The sequence below is a fragment of the Tetrao urogallus genome (genome assembly GCF_951394365.1).
Source record: "Tetrao urogallus genome assembly, chromosome: 3".
Classification (NCBI taxonomy): Eukaryota; Metazoa; Chordata; class Aves; order Galliformes; family Phasianidae; genus Tetrao; species Tetrao urogallus.
In genome coordinates, this window is record NC_136815.1 from 5,308,557 (window position 1) to 5,329,362 (window position 20,806).

Sequence of the window (20,806 nt, forward strand, 5' to 3'; positions counted from 1 at the left end):
TGAACTGTGCTAATTAAACAAATCTGATGGCTATCTTGTCCCTGTTGTCATAGACAATTTCCAGACAGCAACATCTTACAGCTTGCCAAAAGAAGACTTTCAGAGAAGGACGAAAGAGTAAATGGAAATTTCAAAATCTGTCTAAAAGCTGTAAAAGCTCGTCTTGTCTCTGCAGCAATAAGGGGAATGTCAAGGGTTTACAATGGTATGTTAAGTAGTGATAGATTAGTAACTTATGTAGGTAAGTCTTATTTGAATAAGGTATGACCCCCAGATGTTTCTTCCAGCCTGAATAATTCTATGGTTAAATGGACGTATGAGATATTATCTGTAAATGGTTGTAATGCTTCAAAATCTTGATCTGTCTATTGTGGCTTGATTGTTAACATTTTCCTTAGAAGAATCTCTTCCATTTATTATTCTATAAATTATTTATATTCCCTTAGAAACTTCTCTTCCACATCTTTAGTTAAGCCATAGAAGGAGTCAAAAGCACAAGAATCCTGAATTCTATTCTCATCTGTCTCAAAGTTATGTCTTTTTGGCCTCTGCTTTTATGGAAATGGGCTGTTTTGTTCCTGCATGTCTGCCAGTTGATAAAATAGGATGAAAAAAAAATCAGTTTCCCATATAAGAGTAGCAAGACAGTTAATTAAAATTTGTTTTGAAATTCTTGCGCAGAATATGTTATTTACTCTTTTGCCTCTTCTTGTACTTTCCATAATATTATCATTCTATCCTTAGGCCTAATTGGATATTTTAGCTCTCTTAATTACTGCTTTGATCTTGTTTTTAGAAGTTTTCATGAAGATGGAGCTCAATGAACTAATTGGAAAGATTCCAGTTGATATCAGCTTTGCATGAACCCCAAGATGCCAAACAAAATGTGATAGTTGAGGATTTTTTAAGAAAAATACTTCAAATGTTTATTATCCCTCTTTATATGTGTTGTTTAGGTGATGACCTGAAAAAATCATGTCTGAGGTCCAGGGTACAGTCGAGTTTTCTGTGGAGCTACACAAATTCCATAATGTGGACCTCTTCCAGAGAGGGTGAGTTGATGTCTCTGTTAATTTGCAGCTGATTATAGAAGAGTTATTTTCAGAAAACAGTTACAAACCAAAACAGAAAATTTTCTGCCAAATAGAGTTGTATTTCATGCCATCTCCAGAGCAGGGAAGGATGTCACTGGGTTTTCTCTGCTGTCAGGAAGGATCAATGTACATTACTTTCACTATAAACTCAGACTGACGGACTTATTTTTGTAATAAAGTATTGTAATGCTCCGAATTATTTTAAGCATCTGTTCAGACATAAACACAATAGCCACTTTAAATGCTTCTGGATTGGTGTTGAGCCTCTGTGCTAAATGGTAACTGCTTTGAACTTTAATGAAAATGCATTCACTGTAGAGTTGTAAATCTAAAACGACTAAAAAAACGACTATTCTTTTAATTATTTTAATGGATGTTAATTTAACCCCACCATTTCAGAGAGGAATGTGAATATTCCTGTTCACTTGAAGTTCTAGTTCTGATAGCCATATTGTATTTTCATGTCCCTTTAAGTTGGAAGAACACGTACAACTTCTGCTTTACTCAAAATTTTGCCCCCATTCTTTTGCACCACTTTTCCTGATAGCCTTTATACTAACCCAGCAGCTGTTGAATGGAGAAGCCTAACCAAATGTAAATAATTGTTCTACTTGCATATTGGACCCCACATTTTTTCAGTGAGGAAAAATATACTAAAATACTTGACCAGATGGTCAAAAGAATGTACTTTATGGACAACTGTGGGTCTTGTGGAGTATTATTTTCTTTCATCTAAGACAACTGAAGTGTACAGCACATTACATATACTCTTTAATGCCTTAGTTTTGCAAAGGAATGGTTAATAGCTGATTTGTCCATCTTGTTTCATTTCTGGTGACAAAAATATGGAGTTGGTTCAGGTATTGGGATGAGTTAGCTAAAACTGTTTCCATCTAGTTGTAGGCTTTTTTTGTTATTTGCTTTTACTGTGATGAATTATGTGTTAAAGATGCCATGAACTTGGATGAAGGAAGCACAGCTGTATTCTGTTTTAACAGCTGGCATCTGACATTCTGTTAATGCCTCCAAGTGAATATCTGTCACAGTTCCATTATAAAGCATTCTGACTATAACAAGTGCTTATGTTAAACAGAAAAAAAGTCCTCAGTGTTTGAGGTGTTTGGTTTATTTGCATTATAAGTGAAGATTTTTATGTACCTTGGCGTTCATGATCTTAGAAGACAGTCCTTGGCTGTAGATTCTTAATTTGATGGTCAGTGTAATAATGCACTTGATCCTCCTCAAATTTGAAAATGTGCACCCATCTGTGGCCTCAGTGATTTGTTTGGACTTCAGTGGTAGGATGCTCAAAGCTTAGACATCTCACACTGCTGAGCTACCTTTTTTGTTGTTATCATATAGACCTGTATCTGTGAAATACTTTCTTCGGCTTTGACAGTCAGATCAAATCTCTGGTGTGAGGGTAGGCCTAGCACTAACACAGATAATATATTCTGCTGTCACACTAATGAATTCCTAATTACCCTTTCTTTTTTCTCCCACTGGTGCTTACCCTGCTTTACTGATTAATATTCCAAACATGTGCAGGGCTATAGGTTATATTGCAATAATTTGTTTATTGAATTTTTGTTTCTTTGTAACCTGCACAGTATTATATGTATTTGTTTTTCTTTCATAATTTTACTAATTACGTTTCCAATAATATCCTTTACTGCATCTCACATTTGCTGATCATCATCATCTGCCTGGCTTCATCTACTCAGTAGCTCTTATCGCTGTAGTATGAGAATATGAAGAAAATGAGTAAATGATTTTGCCAAATTTCATTTTAACTTGGGTGCAGTTATTTTTCCCCTACTACTGTTGTTGATATTCACAGTGGACATCTGGAATATCTTAGATTGACATATAGTCTCTCTGGATGAGAGGATGGTAGAAGTAATGATAACAGGAATTTTCTATTTAACTAGTGTTTTTCTTCTCTGAGTACTTTGTAAATTGAGTCAATATCGTTCTGTCTCACTGAAGGTCAAAAAGGCGATTTGTGAAAGGTTGTCCATCAGGATAGCAGTGAACCAGAAATGAATCTTAATTTATCTGGAGGCACACTGCTGTGGTTTTTTAACAGCAAAAGCAAGAACAACAATGAAGAACATTATTAATGATTAAGCTAGTAAGTAAAAAATGAAAAATCAAAACCAAGGACATGATTACATTTCCTTAGAAATACATAGAAGCCTTGCTACAAAATCAATAGAAGTAGACTGGAGCTTCAGTCACCAAATTCTGTGGAACACCACTAGATTTGTGTGCCAAATTGACATTGGGCTGTATGGTTGAAATTCCTGAGTTGGTACAACATAGCTGCGCAGGAATGAAATTTCCAAAGCACTTAGTCTGGGCTATCTGTCCTTCTTGAGAATCTGGATTGTTTGACTGGATGTTGTCCCAGATTTCAAGTAGGGCAAGAAAATTTTCCTAGTAACTGCAGGTCTGTCAGTCTCACTTCAGTGCCTGGTAAAATTATGGAGATTATTCTGGGAGTTACTGAAAATCACCTGAAAGACAGTGTAGTCATTGGTCATAGTTTACGAGAGGAAATTCCTGTTGAATTAACTACATTTTCTTTTATGGTGAGGTTACCCATTTAGTTGCCCAAGGAAAGACAAAAGATATAATCTTTCGGATTTAAGCTAAGATTTCAATACTATATCTCACAACGTATTTCTGGACCTTAGAGAGGGATCTGGAAGTTCTGGCTGATGGCAAGTTGAATGTGAGTCAGCAGTGTTCTCTAGCAGCCGCAATCATCAAGTAAGCATTGAGGTGCACCAAGCCCAGCACTGCCACTGGGCAAGGGGAGGCATTGTCCCCTCTGTTCACTTCCAGTGCTGAGAGCAAAGCAACAAAAGGACATACAACTATTAAAGAGTGTCCAGAGGAGGTCTATGAAGTTGGTGAAGGGTCCAGAGGGCAAGGCATGTGAAGAACAGCTGAGGCCCCTGGGTTTGCTCAGCCTAGAGCAGAGGAGCTGAGGGGAAGCCTGATGGCGGCTGCAGCTCCTCACAGGGAGTGGAGAGGCAGCGATGAGCTCTACTCTCTGGAGAGCATAGTTGAGCCAACAGCAAGCCTGTGAGAGAAGAGTCCTCAGTGCAAATAATGGCATGAATAAATCATCAAGGTTTAGCTAGAGAACCCTGGAAGAATCAGTCCTTCTGGAGCCATTAGGTGTTGGTTAGTAATCAGACTGAATAAGAACATAGTCTGCTGGCCTAAAGCCAAACAGCCAAAGTGCTTTAAAATGTTAGTCCTTCAGTAATGGTTCTGGTTCTATTTGTGGTTTCTCTGGAAGCTATTTTGAACTGTGTAAGTACACAGAGGCTGTTGCCATCTCTCCTTTCCCATGAGAAGTGGAGACTCCTTAATCTACATGAATTCTACATTGTGATATTTTAATCATTGCCTTACAGTCTAAAACTAATGTTTCTTAGCCTGTATAAATGGTTAATAGAGACTGATACAGAAAGCAGTCAGGGGCTTTTGTAAATGCTTATTGTGATTTTATGTTTCTTGCATACGTAACAAAAAGAGTCATCAGAAAAATATATGTTACAAGTAGTTTGGTCAATTATTGCTGTTAAATTTATCTTTTTCTAAAGCACAAACGAAACAATGTCAGAATTTGCCGATATCAGAGTTTAAATGCTGTAAGTACTGACATACAGGAAGAACGAACCTTTTCTTTGGACAAGCCAAAGGATTTGCTGTGCAGTTTGAAAAATAGAGTAATAAGTAATGCAACTTCTGGAAGAAAAAGTATTTTTAAGTTTTCTGTCCTAATTCTCTCCATCACGTTCCACTTAATAACTGGTGACAGATATTTTCTCAAGTGAAATTAGCTGACTGATTCTGATTTTTCTTAATAGAGAAGGAAATAATTTTATCCATGACTTCCAGAAATCAATTAATTGATTTTTCTGGTTCTGTCAGAAGAAATTCTTCTGCATCTCTTTTTCTTAAGGCATTTCAAAATATGTATGATGGATTTCCTTACTTAATAACAAAACCAAACTAAAAGCAACAGAAAACACGCTAGTAAGTTCACAAGATAAGTAACTTTTGAAGTCTGGGAGGGAACAGAGGGCACAAAGAGAGTGATACTCTGTCTTCATAACTTTGGGATTCTGGCAATTATATGTTAAGAAACAAGGATTCAAGGTATGTCCTTACCAGCCACAGGGTGGAATCAAATGCTTATCGGTCCTTTCATTCCTCAAATTCAGTCTGTAATTTGTAAATGTCTAACACTTACACTGGTGTTTGTATTTAGAGAGTGATGATGATAAAAATCAGTGGAAAAAAAATATTCCAGCTTCTTCTAAACTGGATGCAGATTTGCCCAAGTGACCAGAGAAGTGGTCTCGGTGTTTCTGGTACCTTGCAAGAATCAAAGAACTCTTATGATCCAGACCTGTCAAAAATATGATGGTAAATCTTAGCAGACAAAGTCTTTACTTAATAAAACATCACTCTTGCCTATTGGATGGACACCAGTGTTTCATGTAGTCAGTCATGACATAGTCCACTTCAGTGGCACAGTGCAGTATCTCCTTTCCTCAGCATGCAGGCGTTCTGCAATTAACCATGGCTTTTTCTGCCAGAATGGATACCTTGGAAATATAAATCATGATCAGAGATTTAGACCTCATTTCTTGAAGACTTGTAGGTACAGTGTCAGAATGTACAAGTAAATAAATAAAAAGTTTAGGACAGAAGCAAATCTTGTTACTTTATTTCCCACTGATACTCATTTCCTAAAACTTCTAACCTGTAATGAAATATAAATCACTTTAAGATTATAAATCTATTTCATTTTGAATGTACTTACTTAATTTATATAAGATGCATATAAGATGCATGGATTTTTTTTAATATAAATGAGATAAAAAGAAAATGAAGAGAGCTAACAGGCATGCCAGAATGATGTTTTCCTAGAATAATGATTGCTGTCCCTTGGAACAGATATATTGACAGAAATGACTTTTTTTCTTGTCACAAAGACATATTTCTGTGACTCTTTATTGGACCTTCACTGTAAGGCAGCAGATTCTGAAGTAAAGGGCTCATAGAATCACCAAGGTTGGAAAAGACCTAAGAGATCATCCAGTGATCAAGAATAAGGCTCAAGAATAAGAAGTCAATGACAGTCGTAGTGATAGCTGTTGAGCCTTATGCACTGAACATACAGGATTAAAAACTGCATCACCAACCTGTATTCATGAAAGCAACTGGGGTGCAGGTGCTCAGACAGCTAAATATCAACATCCCAAAGGACAGCAAATGCCCAGCTTTTGGAGAGTAATATATAGTGATTTATTTTCATGACTGTTGGTCAAGACAGTCATGATATCTCTTATCAGTCTGTCAGTGCTGCAGCCTTCAATTTCTTACTGATTACTGATGATAGGTGGACTTTCCACTGCCAGTGAAAGGGAGAAGAGATTGAAGCAGGATGAAACATAACCTAAAAGACTGTTCTGCAGGTGCAGAACATCTTCTCAGCAAACTCCATTATATGATGACCAGTATTATCAGTATTGAACATTGGAAATTATCTTTCTCCTTCAAATAAGCAATATCTAATGTATTTAACCTTACGTGTCGCTGTTCTGTGTCACTTCTTTTTTACAGAGATGGATTTGAATTTGTCAGCTACCTACAGCAATATCACAATCAATCACAGCAATATCAGCAATCTGAATTCAGAAATGAAGGGTCTGGATAGAAATAGAATGATGGAATCACTAAGGTTGAAAAAGACCACTAAGATTATCTAGTCCATCACCACCGTGCCCACTAACCATGTCCCTCAGTGCCACGCCTACCCTTTTCTTGCAAACCTCCAGGTGGTGTCTCCGTCATCTCCCTGGGCAGCTTGTTCCAATGCTTGATCCATCTTTTAGAGAAGATTTTTTTCCTAATATCTAACCTGAACCTCCTCTGGCACAAGTTAAAGCCATTACCTCTTGTTCTGTCTGATAGGAAAAGATGGTATTCAGTACTCGGAGTATCTGATGGTATCTGATAGAATAGATGGTACTCAGGACTCTGAGATTTTTCACCTGCTAGATACGGAGAAAAACCTCCATCTGTCCTTTCTGAAATGCAGCGTACAGTGATAAAAACTGTGCCCTGTCTGCTGGACCTCCTTCTTCTGTGCTCTGCTTTGGTCATTTCCTTTTGTGTCTTTTCCACCTTTTTTGTGAAATGTTTGCAGACTGTACAACTAGCCAGGTGGTATAAAATCAGGCAACATTTTGCAGAGAATATGAAAATTCATCTGCTGTATATCTGTGTCACTCTATAATGGTTCAGCGAGTAGCTGAAAAAGGAAAAAATGAACCTAAATAAGACACAAGCTAGTAGTTAGAGGATAATTTCTTGTAGAGTAAGACTCTCTATCCTTTGGTGAAAGATATATGTATCCATAGCTGATCTGTCTGACCAGCAGCTTAGGACTGTCCCTAGGCAGCTTGCTGATAATAGCCCAGGTCAATAACATGTCTTACTGATATTGCTATCTCTGTTTGCTTAGGAGATAGTCTCTCACAAATATTCTAGTGTCAATTATTCAGAGCAGCAGAATGTTTTTTAGGGAATTACCATTGCTACAAAGCACTCCACAAAGGTTATTGTGATCAGTGTGGGTGCTCCATCACGCAAGAAGCCAGTGTAGGAAGCAGAGGATAACTTACTGTTTTCATAATGCTTTGCAGTCAGTGACCAGAATCTAGTTATAGGTGGATTCTTTACCTCAGGATTGAATATGATCAGCATTTTTTTTTTGTTTAAGCAGAGTAGAACTTTGTATCAGAAATGGAAAATGTATCTGCATGAAAGACAATCTCTTCCCTGAGCCTGACTGGAGTGGTGCAGTGAACCCTTAAAGGATAAGGGATTATCTCCAAGGGTGAGGCGTGTTACAGCTGATCTGCCATCTCTGACAAGAGTACACAATACATAGAGTGTGTGTGCTCAGAGTATAGTTAGAACAGTCAAAATAGGAAAACCTCTGCTGCTGAAATTCTCTCTTGTTGGGGAGAATAACAGAGAAAATATATGATAGACCTCAGTGTTGTTGGAAGCACTGCTGAGGATTACTCAGACATTAGTGATGATTATCATGTATAATACAAAAATTTCATTATTAATGAGCCAAAAAAAAAAAAAAAAAGAAAAGAAAAGAAAAAGTCGTCAACTGGTGTGTTTATGTATGTGTTAGTAACTAAAGAAGGATTTAAAATTTTGGATGTTTAGACAAAGCCAGTACAAAGCAGAAAGGATCCTTTGTAATGATCTTGTCAGCAATTGGTTGTGAACAACAGATGAATAAAATGATACAAGCATCTGCATCTCAGAAAATACATGGTTTTCACTGTGCTTCCAGTCTCAGTTTTCAAGACTGATAAGTACTCAGGAAATCAATTCAAACTATATGGCACTTTAAGTTATTCAGGCTTCTATAGCCTTGTTCAAAACCATTGACATTAATAGGTGTCTCCATCAGCTTGCTGCAGTATGTCTTCTCTGATTTAGAGGCTGGCAAGCAATGTATCTCTGAAACTCTTGCTTGTGAAGAAACTTTTTGTGATACCTAATATTAAGTAAGGACTGAATAAAATTTCTGTGCCAATTTGTAACTGAGCCTTTGGCAATGCCTATGCATTCAATGCAGATCTTACACTTTTTTAGAAGATGTGTTTCCTGGAGTCAGGCAATTAGAGAAGAAACTCGTATTGTTTAATACTAACCTGCTAATGCTTATATATGCTCTGGAAACCGTAAAAGGTAGTATCTTCCCCAAATGGTTTCATATTCATTTATATGTAAAAATCTATATTTTTAAAACTAAGTCTAGGATTTCAAGTGTTAACCAACCTTTGCTGGTAATCAGTTCTGGAATACTAGAAAGCAAGGGGAATCCTTGCAAGCCTTTTATTTTGAAAGAAAGAAAGAGTGGACTAGCAGTTGTGATTCGTTGACCAAAGAAAAAACCTTTGCTCCCTTAACAACTGGATACTATTTCTCCAAGGAAAGTAAATGTCACCACAGACCAAGTGACATTTACATTGCTCCTTTGACGACTTTCTGAGTGAATTATGTCAGAAAACAGCTTTGACTTCACCCAACATAATTTACATTTGTACAGAGATACACTTCAAATCTTGGCTTTGGCTCCTAATTCATAAAGCTACAGACGGACCAGTGTCTACCAGTGGAAGTCACTCCCATCTGTGCCTCCGTTTTTGCATAAGGGAAAGGAAAGAACTGAACTGAACAAGAACAGAATGGAAACATTACAGCATCACAGACAGTGACAATACAACTATTCTAAATAAGAGGAAGAGTGCCATAAATTACTGAATGGACAGCTCCAGTAATAAAATAACTATAAGATGCTAAGTAATGGGAAGTTATTCTCCATTTTTTCATGCGAGAGTGCATTTTCGCCCTTTTGGCATTTTTCCTCACTTAAGCACTTTGCAAACAGCAACTAATTGAAGCAGATGAAGTTGTCTGTGTTCAGAATGTGTTATCACATTGTTACACTCTGTGCATATCTCTAGAGAAAGTGTGGCATAATTGTCACTAGCAAATGTAGTGTTTAAATATAGGACAAGCTGTTCAGAGAATAGCTAAACCTGGTTCTTTCCTACAGTTGCTGGTTAGAAAGGAAAATAAAATCCTATGAGAGTAGTCAAGCACTGGAATTACTTGTCTAGAGAGACTAGAATCTCTGTCCTTTGAGATGTTCAAGACCTGACTGGACACGGCCAGAGGCAATCTGGTCTGAATTCAGTGTTGATCCTGCTTTGAACAGATGCTGAGCTGATGGTGTTCCATGTCCCCTTCAGATTAAATTAATCCCTGAGTCTAGGATGACTGTGATCTTAATTTTCCTCAAAAAACAGAGACATCTACCTTGAGCAACATCCCTTCGCGTAACTCAGTTTCAGCCTTTGTAGTAAGTTAGTAGTTTCTAGTGGTTTATTGTCAGAACCATGGTTCCCAGTAGTTCTTCTAGTTGTCTAAATTGTAGCTCGAAACATGTTGATTTTATTAACATTCAAACATTATTTCAGCTGAGAAATGCATCTCACAAATAAGACTAAATTCTGCTTTCCACTGATATTCAGTTCTCCACTCCTTAAATCTTGGTATTTCTGAGTCCAGATCCTCGTCATCTTGCAAGTCTAGTTCCTTCCCTGTCCCAGAGAAAACCGGTATTCAATGCTGTGCTTAATGCCTTCTGATTCTAAGAATTTTTTTTTTTTTTTTTTTATGAAGTATATTTATTAAAAAGTAGCAAAGCACTGCCCAGTTAAACTCCAAAAGCTTTGAAGAAAAATTTGTGGTAGCCAGTTGTTGAAGTTATAGGCAATGGAATGAACTGTCTTGCAAGTTGATGACTGATTAGCTTTAAATGGTGTCTAAAGCCCAGATTTTCACTTTATTTTCTTCTTATCGTCTTAACTGTATTATCCCCTAAGATTTTCATCTAACATCACACCTTGCATTTCATTTCCTAAGAGAATGAATTCCATCTGTTTGCATGACATTCCTCTTGGCTATCACTGTCTGTATGATATATTTTAATGTTTGTCTTTCAAGAGAAAGCACCACAGCTTCTCTGTCTGCATCCTTACCTCTTGACTCCTGAATTTTCCTGGTGTGTGCAAAACTTTCCACCCAAGTAGACAGAATATTTTCGTACCAAACTGTGCTCTGCATGAGTATCATCACCTTTTATCCTTGTACCACAAATCACTTTACAACCTTCACTTTTCCTTCAAAATGTCTTTCCTTAGTTCAAGCTGTTTTTATTTTACAAATAAGAAAAAGCTAATACACAGAATACTTTCAGAAAGAAAGCTAGAAAGTGAATATTTTGATTCACTAAATCGTACTTTTTTTTCTTTCTCAAACTGTAACTCCACAGAGGCCAATTTGCTGAACGTTGTGCAATGTGTACTTATAAATCATTTGTTTTAATGACTAATCACGATTCTAGCATTCATGACCAAGAAAAATCAGCTGCACTCCCACGTGGGAAAGGTGAGCGAAGTAAAGTGAGCACACTCTTCCTCACCAAATGACTCAGCTGATTCTGACTATTGGAGAAGGACAAGTGTTGAATGTGGCTCATATGGGTTGAAGTGAAGTTGGGTTTGCAGAAGAAAGGGATGCCATCCAAAGGAATCCTGATAAACTCAAAAGGTGGGCCCATGTGAACTTAATGAGGTTCAACAAAGAAAAGTGTGAGGTTTTGCATTTAAGTTAGATTAATCTCAGATATATATACAGACTGGGAGAACTCCTTGAGAGTAGCCCTGCTGAGAAGGATTAGGAGTCCTGGTAGATGAAAAAACTTAACATAAGCCAGAAGTGTGTGCTTTCAGTCCAGAAGGCCAATGGTATCCCGGGCTTCATCAGAAGAGGGGTGGCCAGCAGGACAAGGGAGGTGATTGTCCCTCTCTACTCTGTCCTTATGAAGCCCCAGCTGGAGTATTGTGTGCAGGTCACATCCCCAGCACAGGAAATATGTTGAGCTTCTGGAGAGGGTCCAGAAGAGGGCCACAAAGATGATCAGAGTGCAGCTTTCCTACAAAGACAAGCTGTAGGAGCTGGACTTGTTGAGTCTGGAGAAGGGAAGGCTGCAAGGAGACCTCATTTTGGCCTTCCAGTATTCAGAGGAACATGAGGAAAATCATCTTTTTACACATAGTGATAGACAAGGGGGAATGGTACTCAATGGAAGAAGGGAAGATTTAAATTTGATGTCATGGAAGTTTTTCACCGAGAGGTGCTGGAACAGGCTGCCCAGAGAGGTTGTGGATACCCGATTCCTGAAGGTGTTCGAAGTCAGGTTGGATGACAGGCAGCCTGATTTAGTACTTGATCTAGTGGTTGGCATCCCTATCTATGGCAGGGAGGTTGGAACCTGATGATCCTTGAGGTCCCTTCCAATCCAAGCCATTCTATGATTCTATGAGTAGTGATAAAATGAAATTTGGAATTATCGTAAGCTCTCAAATCATTATAACATTTATGGCCTCTCCAACATGTATTTGTTTTAAGTAACTATGCTGTCCAGAATTTTCTCTCTGATATTGCATATGCCTGGCTTCAGTACTTTCTTAATGACTGCTGGAAACTGAATATGTAAAATTTGTTATTGCCATGCAAACTAGGGTTGAGCAAAAATATGGTAATTTTTCTCATTATCATGTCACTGATTTAGTTCCCTTTACACATCTTTTTAAGAGGGAAAGCACTAAATAAAGGCTGGCAGATGAGAGTTCAGGTCTATTTCACAGAATCACAGAATCACAGAATTGTAGGTGTTGGAAGGGACCTCCAGAGATCATCGAGTCCAACCCCCCTGCCAAAGCAGGTTCCCTACACCAGGTCGCACAGGTAGGCATCCAGGCAGGTCTTGAACATCTCCAGAGAAGGAGACTCCACCACCTCCCTGGGCAGCCTGTTCCAGCGCTCCGTCACCTCACTGTAAAGAAGTTCTTGCGCATGTTTGTGCGGAACTTCCTATGCTGCAGTTTCCAGCCGTTTCCCCTTGTCCTGTCTCCACTCACCACTGAAAACAGTCTGGCCTCGCCATTCTGCCCCCCACACCTTAGATATTTATAGACCTGGATCAGGTCCCCTCTCAGTCTTCTCTTCCCAAGGCTGAACAGACCCAGTTCACTCAGCCTTTCCTCATAGGGGAGATGCTCCAGGCCCTTCACCATCTTCGTGGCCCTCCGCTGGACTCTTTCCAAGAGATCCTTGTCTTTTTTGTACTGGGGAGCCCAGAACTGGACGCAGTACTCCAGATGAGGCCTCACCAGGGCAGAGTAGAGGGGGAGGATCACCTCCCTCGACCTGCTGGACACGCTCTTTTTAATGCACCCCAGTAAGCCATTGGCCTTTTTGGCTACAAGGGCACACTGCTGGCTCATGGCCAACCTGTCATCCACCAGGACACCCAGGTCCCTTTCTGCAGAGCTCCCCTCCAGCAGGTCATCCCCCAACCTGTTTTTTTTTTCTCCAAAATTTCTTTGCCCTATGTTTGAACTAATCTGTTCTCTTGGCAGTACTGTCTACACACTTTTTCAGTCTTGTAATTTTAATGCAAATATACTGTATGGGAACTGTTGAGTCACGGCCTGAATCACTGATTCATCACCTGAGGCAAGGACTGGGTCAGCTGCGGGAGCTCAGGTGAAGTCAGTTCACCTGTGTGACCACCTAGACCCCATTTAAGAGCTGACTAGCACTGGAGAAGGATCTCTTTCTGGAGATCCCTCCTTTTTGGGAACTTTTCCCCACTAGCCTAAATCCTCAGACATGGGTAAGCATTTCTTCCTTGATTGTTTCTTTTTCACCATGGTAATCTTTCCTGCTATAATACCTGTGAAGTACCATCCTTATAACGCTAATCTTCCAACTGTACGTGCACCAAACCCAAGTGATCTGTGACTTTTATTATGTGCCGGAGTAAGTGATGAGTCTAGGAAATTTCTTGAAGTGGGTCTGAACAACCTTTCAGTTCTTCAGCTTTTATCTGCAAGTATGGGAATAGTAATAATTTTTCAGAAGATTGTTCCCAAGAGTAGAATACAATCACAAGTGCTCAGATGATGAGGTTATAGAAAACATTATTGGCCAGGGGAGAAGTTTGTTCCAGACTGTCTCTGGCTTCTGTTTTCCAGATATTTTTTTATTCTGCTTAAATCATCCCAAAGTCTAATTTTCAGAGAGGAAATTTGTACACTATCTCCATATCAGATGTCTTTAAGATGGCTTTGGTGAGGAACCCAAAATCATTACTCTTTTTGATGCTTCATCCTTTAAAGACGCCTTATGTTAATAACTGCTTGTGTAACTGGGTAGTTTAATTCTATGGATGAAATCAAAGTATATAGAGTCTGTACTGCAGACAAGGTGCGCTTGAGATGCAGCAAGAAGAAAAAACAAAAACAATTGGCCTTTGTCCTTGCTTTAATGGAGTTGACTATATAGAGTGTCTGGATGGGAAGATCTGTTTTAGCACTTTAATTACTTAATGTACTTGTTGCAGCAGAAGTGCATTAACAAATGCAGATCAATTTCTCCCATCAATCTATGTCCACTTTGTTACTTCAGAACAGTCATTCATTTGTGGGATAACATCTGCCAATGAAAGGTATTACAAATAAAATGCATCTGAAAAAATGAACTGTTCTTTAGTAATCTCTTGTTCTCATGTGGTTATGCATGATAAATCTTTATAACAGTATCCTGCAACAAATGAGAAGTCAGTTTATAATATGACTGTTTGGTGTGATGTCTGCAGCCAGTCAACAGCAAAATTGCTGAGGATGCTGTGGATTTTTAATTCATTTTCTGAAATTTTTGCTGACCAATTTAATACCGAACTGTGTGGTGTGGTCAACAAGTCTGAGGGATGGGATGCCATTCAGAGAGATCTAGACAAGCTTGAGGAGTGGGCCCAGGTGAACCGCATAAGGTTCAAAAAAATCCAAATGCAATGGCTTGCACTTGGATTATGGCAACAGCTGCTATCAATACAAGCTAGGGAATGTAAGGGAAAGGGCATCAGGGTACCAGTGAATGGCAAGCTGAACATAAGTCAGCAATGTGCCCTTGCAATCCAGAAAGCCAACCATAACCTGGGCTGCCTCTAAAGAAAAGTGGTTAACAGATCGAGGGAGATGATCCTGCCCCTTTGTTCTGCTCTGGTGAGGCCTTGCCTGGAGTACTGTATCCAGATGCAGAGTGCTCAGTACAGGAGAAACATGGTCCTATTGAAGTGTGTCCAAAGGAAGGCCACAAAAATGGTCCAAGGGATGAAATACCTCCCTTAGGAGGACAGGCTGAGAGCTGGGGCTGTTCAGCCTGTAGAAGAGAATTCTCTGTGCAGGTCTGAGAACAGCCTTTTAATATCTAAAGGGGAGCTATAGGAAAGAAGGGGACAGATTCTTTAGCAAGGTCTGTTGTGATAGGACAAGGGGAATTTCAAACTAAAGAAGGGGAAATTTAGATTGGATATAGGAAGGTGTTTTTTTTGTTTGTTTGTTTTATCATAAAGGTTATGAGGCAGTGGAACAGTTTGCCCAGAGATGGCAGGTGGTTGTCCTGTTCTTGGAGACATTCAAGGTCAGACTGGACCATGCTCTGAGCAGTCTGGTCTAGTTGTAGGTGTCCCTGTTAATTGCAGAAGAGTTGGACTATGTGGCCTTTAAGTGTCCCTTCCAACTCAAATGACTATGATTCTCAGGTAAGGGCAACTCTGTCTTGCTCAACTGCTGGATGTGGAAAGAAGACTTACTTGTGCCAGTGGGAATAATAGTTATGCATTCAGATTTAGTGCAGATCATTTCATTTAAGATGTGGAAAATTCAGACCTATGATGGGTCTTATGTCTGATGGTGTTTTTATTGTTATCAGATATTTAGGTACTTTGTTTTCCAGGATAGAATCTACAAGCTCAATTTAGGTTCATTTATCTGATATGTAGTGAATGGAGGAAACTAATTGGGTGAATAATTATATTCTCAAGCAGGATGAAGATTTGTAGGTATAAGCATGTGTCTATTTTACAGTGCTGATCTGAGATCCAATTAATATTTTTATTCAATGAAAACAGGAAGAGCCTCAGCAGGAATGAAAATAGTACCATATGGAAATGCACAGAAAAGACACGGATGATCTCAGACATAGGAGGGAATTGGACCCAGCTGTATTGAGACTTAGGTTACAAAATAACTGCAGAAAAGTATCAGCCCTCTCATTTCTAAAAGGACTCTTTACAAACTTGTTCCGAAACGGTATGATTATTGATGAGTACTTGATTTCTGCATTTTGATTGAAGAAAATATGGGTTTTATTCTTCATTATTTAGATAGAAAACCACAGAATCATAGAATGGTCTGGGTTGAAAAGGACCACAATGATCATCTAGTTTCAACCCCCCCTGCTATGTGCAGAGTTTCCAATCACCAGACCAGGCTGCCCAGAGCCACATTCAGCCTGGCTTTGAATGCCTCCAGAGATGGGGCATCCACAGTCTCTCTGGGCAACCTCTGTCGCCACCCTCTGTGTGAACAACTTCTTCCTAATATCTAACCTAAATCTCCCATCTTATTTTAAAACCATTCCCCCTTGTCCTAGCACTATCAGCTCATGTAAACAGCTGTTTCCCCTCCTGTTTATACGCTCCCTTCAGGTACTGGAAGGCCACAATGAGGTCACCCCAGAGCCTTCTCTTCTCCAAGCTAAATAAGCCCAGTTCCCTCAACCTTTCCTCATAGCAGAGGTGCTCCAGCCCACTGATCATCTTAGTGCCCTCCTCTGGACCCGCTCCAAGAGCTCCATGTCCTTCCTGTACTGGGGGCCCCAGGCCTGGACACAGTAGTACAGATGGAGCCTCACAAGAGCCCAGTAGAGGGGAACAGTCACCTCCCTCTCCTTGCTAGCCACCCCTTTTTTAATGCAGCCCTGAACACGGTTGGCCTTCCAGGGTGCAAGCGCACACTGCTGGCTCATGTCCAGCTTCTCATCCACCAGGACCCTGAAGTCCTTCTCCACAGAGCTGCTCTCAAGGAGATTGTCGTCACTCAGTCCAGTTAGAGAGTTCTCTCAGTTTCTTGTAGCATCAGAATAGTTGTGTTCAACATACATCTTATATACCATTCACTTACAAACAAGAAATTCCTGTTCCTCTAATCAGTTAATTGGCCCTAGCTTCTCCTAGAGAACAGTGCTGAAGGATGAAAGGTTTTTCAAGAGTGACAAGATTAGCAATGCATACAGAAGAACCTACTGTTTATCCCTAGACTCAACTCGCTGTTTGTTTTCTGTGTTACGCTCCAGTCTCCCAAGGTTTCACAGTGATACAGTCTATCTAATAGTCTGATAAGCTCTTTGGTGACTCAGTTACATTTTCTTGCACAGGAGATCTTTCCCCAGTTTGTCTAAATACCTGGGATTGACCTGACCTAAGTGCAACACCTTACGCTTGGCCTTGTTGAACCTCATTGGGTTCACATGGGCCCACTTCTCCAGCCTGTCCAGGTTCTCTAGATGGCTTCCCTTCCCTCATGTGTATTGATCAGGCTACTCAGCTTGGTGTCATTTGCAAACTGATTCCATCATCACTCAATTCCATCATCTATGTCATTGATAAAGATGTTGAAGAGCACCAGTCCCAAGACTGACTCTTAGGGGACACCACTTGTGACTAGTCTCCAACCACAGAATTACCTGAGTTGGAAGGGACTTCAAAGATCATGAATCTCCAACCCCACTGCCACAGGCAGGGCCACCAACCTCCCCTTTTAATATTAGACTAGGCTGCCCAGGGCCCCATCCAACCTGGCCTTGAATATTTCCAGGGATGGGGCATCCACGACCTCTCTGGGCAGCCTGTTCCAGCACCTCACCACCCTCTCTGCAAAGAATTTCCCCCTGACATCCAACCTAAATCTTTCCTCCTTCAACTTAAAAACATTCCCCCCTGTCCTGCAGTTGTTTATTCTTTCAAAAAGTTGAGTCCCTTTCTGTTTATAGGCTCCATTTAGGTACTGGAAAGCTGCAATGATGCCACTCTGCAGTCTTCTCTTCCTCAGAATGAACAAGCCCAGCTCCCTCAGCCTTTTTTTTTTTTGTAGGGGAGGTGCTCCAGCTCTCTGATTGTCTTTGTGGCCCTCCTCTGTAGCCTCTCCAACAGCTGTCTGTCTTTCTTGCACTTGGCCTGTCTTTCTTTTCTGTTCTGGGGGCTCCAGACCTGGACACGGTATTCCAGATAGGGCCTCACAAGAGCAGAGTAGCTCTTGCACAAGAGCACCTCCCTGTCCCTGCTGGCCACCCCTCTTCTGGTGGAGCCCAGTATGCCATTTGCTTTCCAAACTGCACGAGCACACTGCTGGCTCATGTTAAGTTTTTTGTTCACCCAGACATAGAACTGGTGATCAGAACCCATTGGCTGCATCCAGCCAACCACATCTTAATGCATTGAACTGTCCAACTTTCATATCCATACCTCTTCAATTTAGAGAGAAGGAGTGTGGTGTGATGCCATGTTCTGCTCACACAAAGAGCATATTTGCAACCATTTTGGAGACATTACTCATGTAAGCTTAAGGAGCTATGAACTCCAGGCACCTCCACAATTTGGTGGTATCTCAGGTGCGGTTGTATAATTTGTTTCTGCTCTGCTTCTATTTTGTCTTCTTTAAAAAAAAAAAAAAAAGAATAATAATACTGTGAAAATATTTCTGGAACACCTTTTTCTGAATTTTTACATGATTAACATTTTGAGGACTACCTCAAAAAGAAGGTCAGAGATTTAGCAGAGGTGGCAGATTCATGAAGCAGTTGGGAATCAAGACTCTATTCACTATTCTGTACAGACTTTCTGTAAAGGAGAGGGAATTTGTATCAGCAAAAACATTCCGAAGAGAGTTTTTGTTGCAGTTGTTAATGATGCATCCGTTCCACAGAAAGAAATAATTTAATCTCCAGAGCTGTAAGGTTTATTCCAGCACTGAGTGTTCTTTTAGAAAAAAAGTATTCAACTTTCTTGGAAGAGGGGTAATAGTTCCTTCAGTACTGCCAATAGTTCAGCGAGAAAAATAGGTAAATTTGGGTAAGTTCTCACACTAATTTTATTTGTATGGAGTGAGTGGGAGGAAATAAGGATGGCCCATTTTCTGAAACAATGGAGAAGAAAATCTAGAGTGAAAGAAGTAAAAATGAGAAAAATAAGGAGAAGGGTGTAAAGAGGAGGAGGAGGAGAAGGAGGAAAATTTCTTTAGAGAGCAATGATTTGGTCATCTTCAATCTTGATGTGGGAAAAACCTGTGGTACAAAACCTGCTGTTTTTTTTTCACTCATGAAATCCCATGAAGTCTCTGAATTTCATAGTTGCATGAGTGTTCATTTTTGATCCTGTACTGATGTCTTTAATCTTTTAGAATAGGAAATGCTGCCTTTTTTATCCTTTATTTTAGTTGTACCATGTAAGATGTAGACACATCCCAATCTGTGTTGTGCTTCTCAATATGACTGTCATTGTGAATGTAGAACCACATTTGCAAAAGAGCTGAACCATTGCAATTCCATTCTCTTTAACAGGACAAAGTCAAGTTGTAGTGAATAATGAGAACTAAACTTTGAAAGAGAACAGGAGGAAATTTCTCTCTTGGACCACCTCAAACGTCTTAGGTAGTTATGTAAGGGAAGATGTTGCCTCTTCAAAAGTTTGTGTTTCATTTGTGTTATGTTGTTTGGTTTGGTTTTGAGGAAAACCTTTGTTTTCCTCCTTCTATCTCCCTTAAACTCAGTCCCACTGTCTGCATTGTTAATGAAGATATTAAGCAGTACAGGTCCCAGTACAGATGTCTCAAAAACACCACTGACCTCCACAAGGGTATTGAGCCATTGACTACACCTCTTATAATGTGGCCATTTGGCCAATTCCTTATCTGCTAACTAGTCCACCCTTCAAATACATATCTTCCCAATTTAGCGACAAGGATGTTTTGTGAGAGTGTGTCAGTGGCCTTATAGAAGTCTAGGTAGAGGACACCAATTGCCTACCTTTGCCCACTGATGTAGTCACTCTGTCATGAGTCACTGTGTGTCAGATCACGCTGTATCTTCACCTTGGTCATGTTCCCAGGCTTCCTTCTTTTGGAAACAAACTCAGGGACAATAGCTGGAAGACACCCAGGTTTTGTATTCATTTGAGATTGGAAAATTGCCAGGTTGTGCATGAACTGAAAAATATCTTCCTGGTCTGCTAGGTTAGATACATCCATTATGTCTCCAGTGAGTTTGCAAGATCACTTTGGCTTTCAGTCTTCTGGGAAGATGTGAGAATCATACCATGAAAAGGTTTGTATGCTTTTTAAAGGTGCAGCCTTTCTCAGCCTTCTGAGAAGCTGTTTTCTGGTTATCGTTTTCTGTTGTCTTTTCCAAATCTGAACACCTGCATATACATTTCAGTTTACAAATGTTACAGAAAAACTTCAGAAGTCATGAGAGTCACCATGTTTGTCTGGCTGTGCATCTTATGCTTGTAAAAAAAAAACCAAAAACTATTGTAACCATTTGAACTAAGAATGAAAAGAATGACCTTCAGAAACATTTATCTCCTTTATCTATTAAATAATATAAATAATTAATTTAAATTTAAATTTATTAATTAAATTTATTAATTAAATTAATTATTATTTAAATTAAATAAATAAATAAATATCTATTAAATAATTTCCATAGAGTGCCTCTTCTTGACACCCAGAACAGCTAAGGGTTACGTATCTCTGAGATTATTTCAGCATCAGATATTTCAGATGCTTCAGCTAGAAGAACTGAAAATCTTTCCATCTCTAGCTGCTCATATAATTTAAAAACAGATTGAAAATGTTACTACTTGACTCTGAGACTAAATTAAACCATGTTTCCAAGGTTTCTCATTGCCTTTGAGAAAAGAATATAAGTGCTCATATCCTTATTAGGGTCCTAATTTTTCTGCCCTTTCCTTTGCCAACCTCTCTTCAACAACAATAAAGCATGTCTACTTTCATTTTACTCTGCTGTTCATCATTCCACTACCTGCTCTTCTTCACCTCTAACTTGTCTGAAATGGAAGAAAATGGCTGATTGCTTTAAGAGTATGGATATGGGAC

General features: G+C 39.5%; 1 protein-coding gene across 1 annotated transcript in view; it reads left to right on the top strand.

The window, feature by feature from the left end:
- Positions 1-975: 975 nt before the first annotated feature.
- FAM135B (family with sequence similarity 135 member B) overlaps positions 976-20,806 on the top strand; it is a gene marked incomplete at both ends in the record, with an annotated part of 120,339 nt that continues 100,508 nt past the window's right edge. Inside the window, one exon of the mRNA XM_079533365.1 lies at positions 976-1,052. Within this exon, the coding sequence (XP_079389491.1) occupies positions 976-1,052 (77 nt within the window). The remainder of the gene's footprint in view (positions 1,053-20,806) is intronic.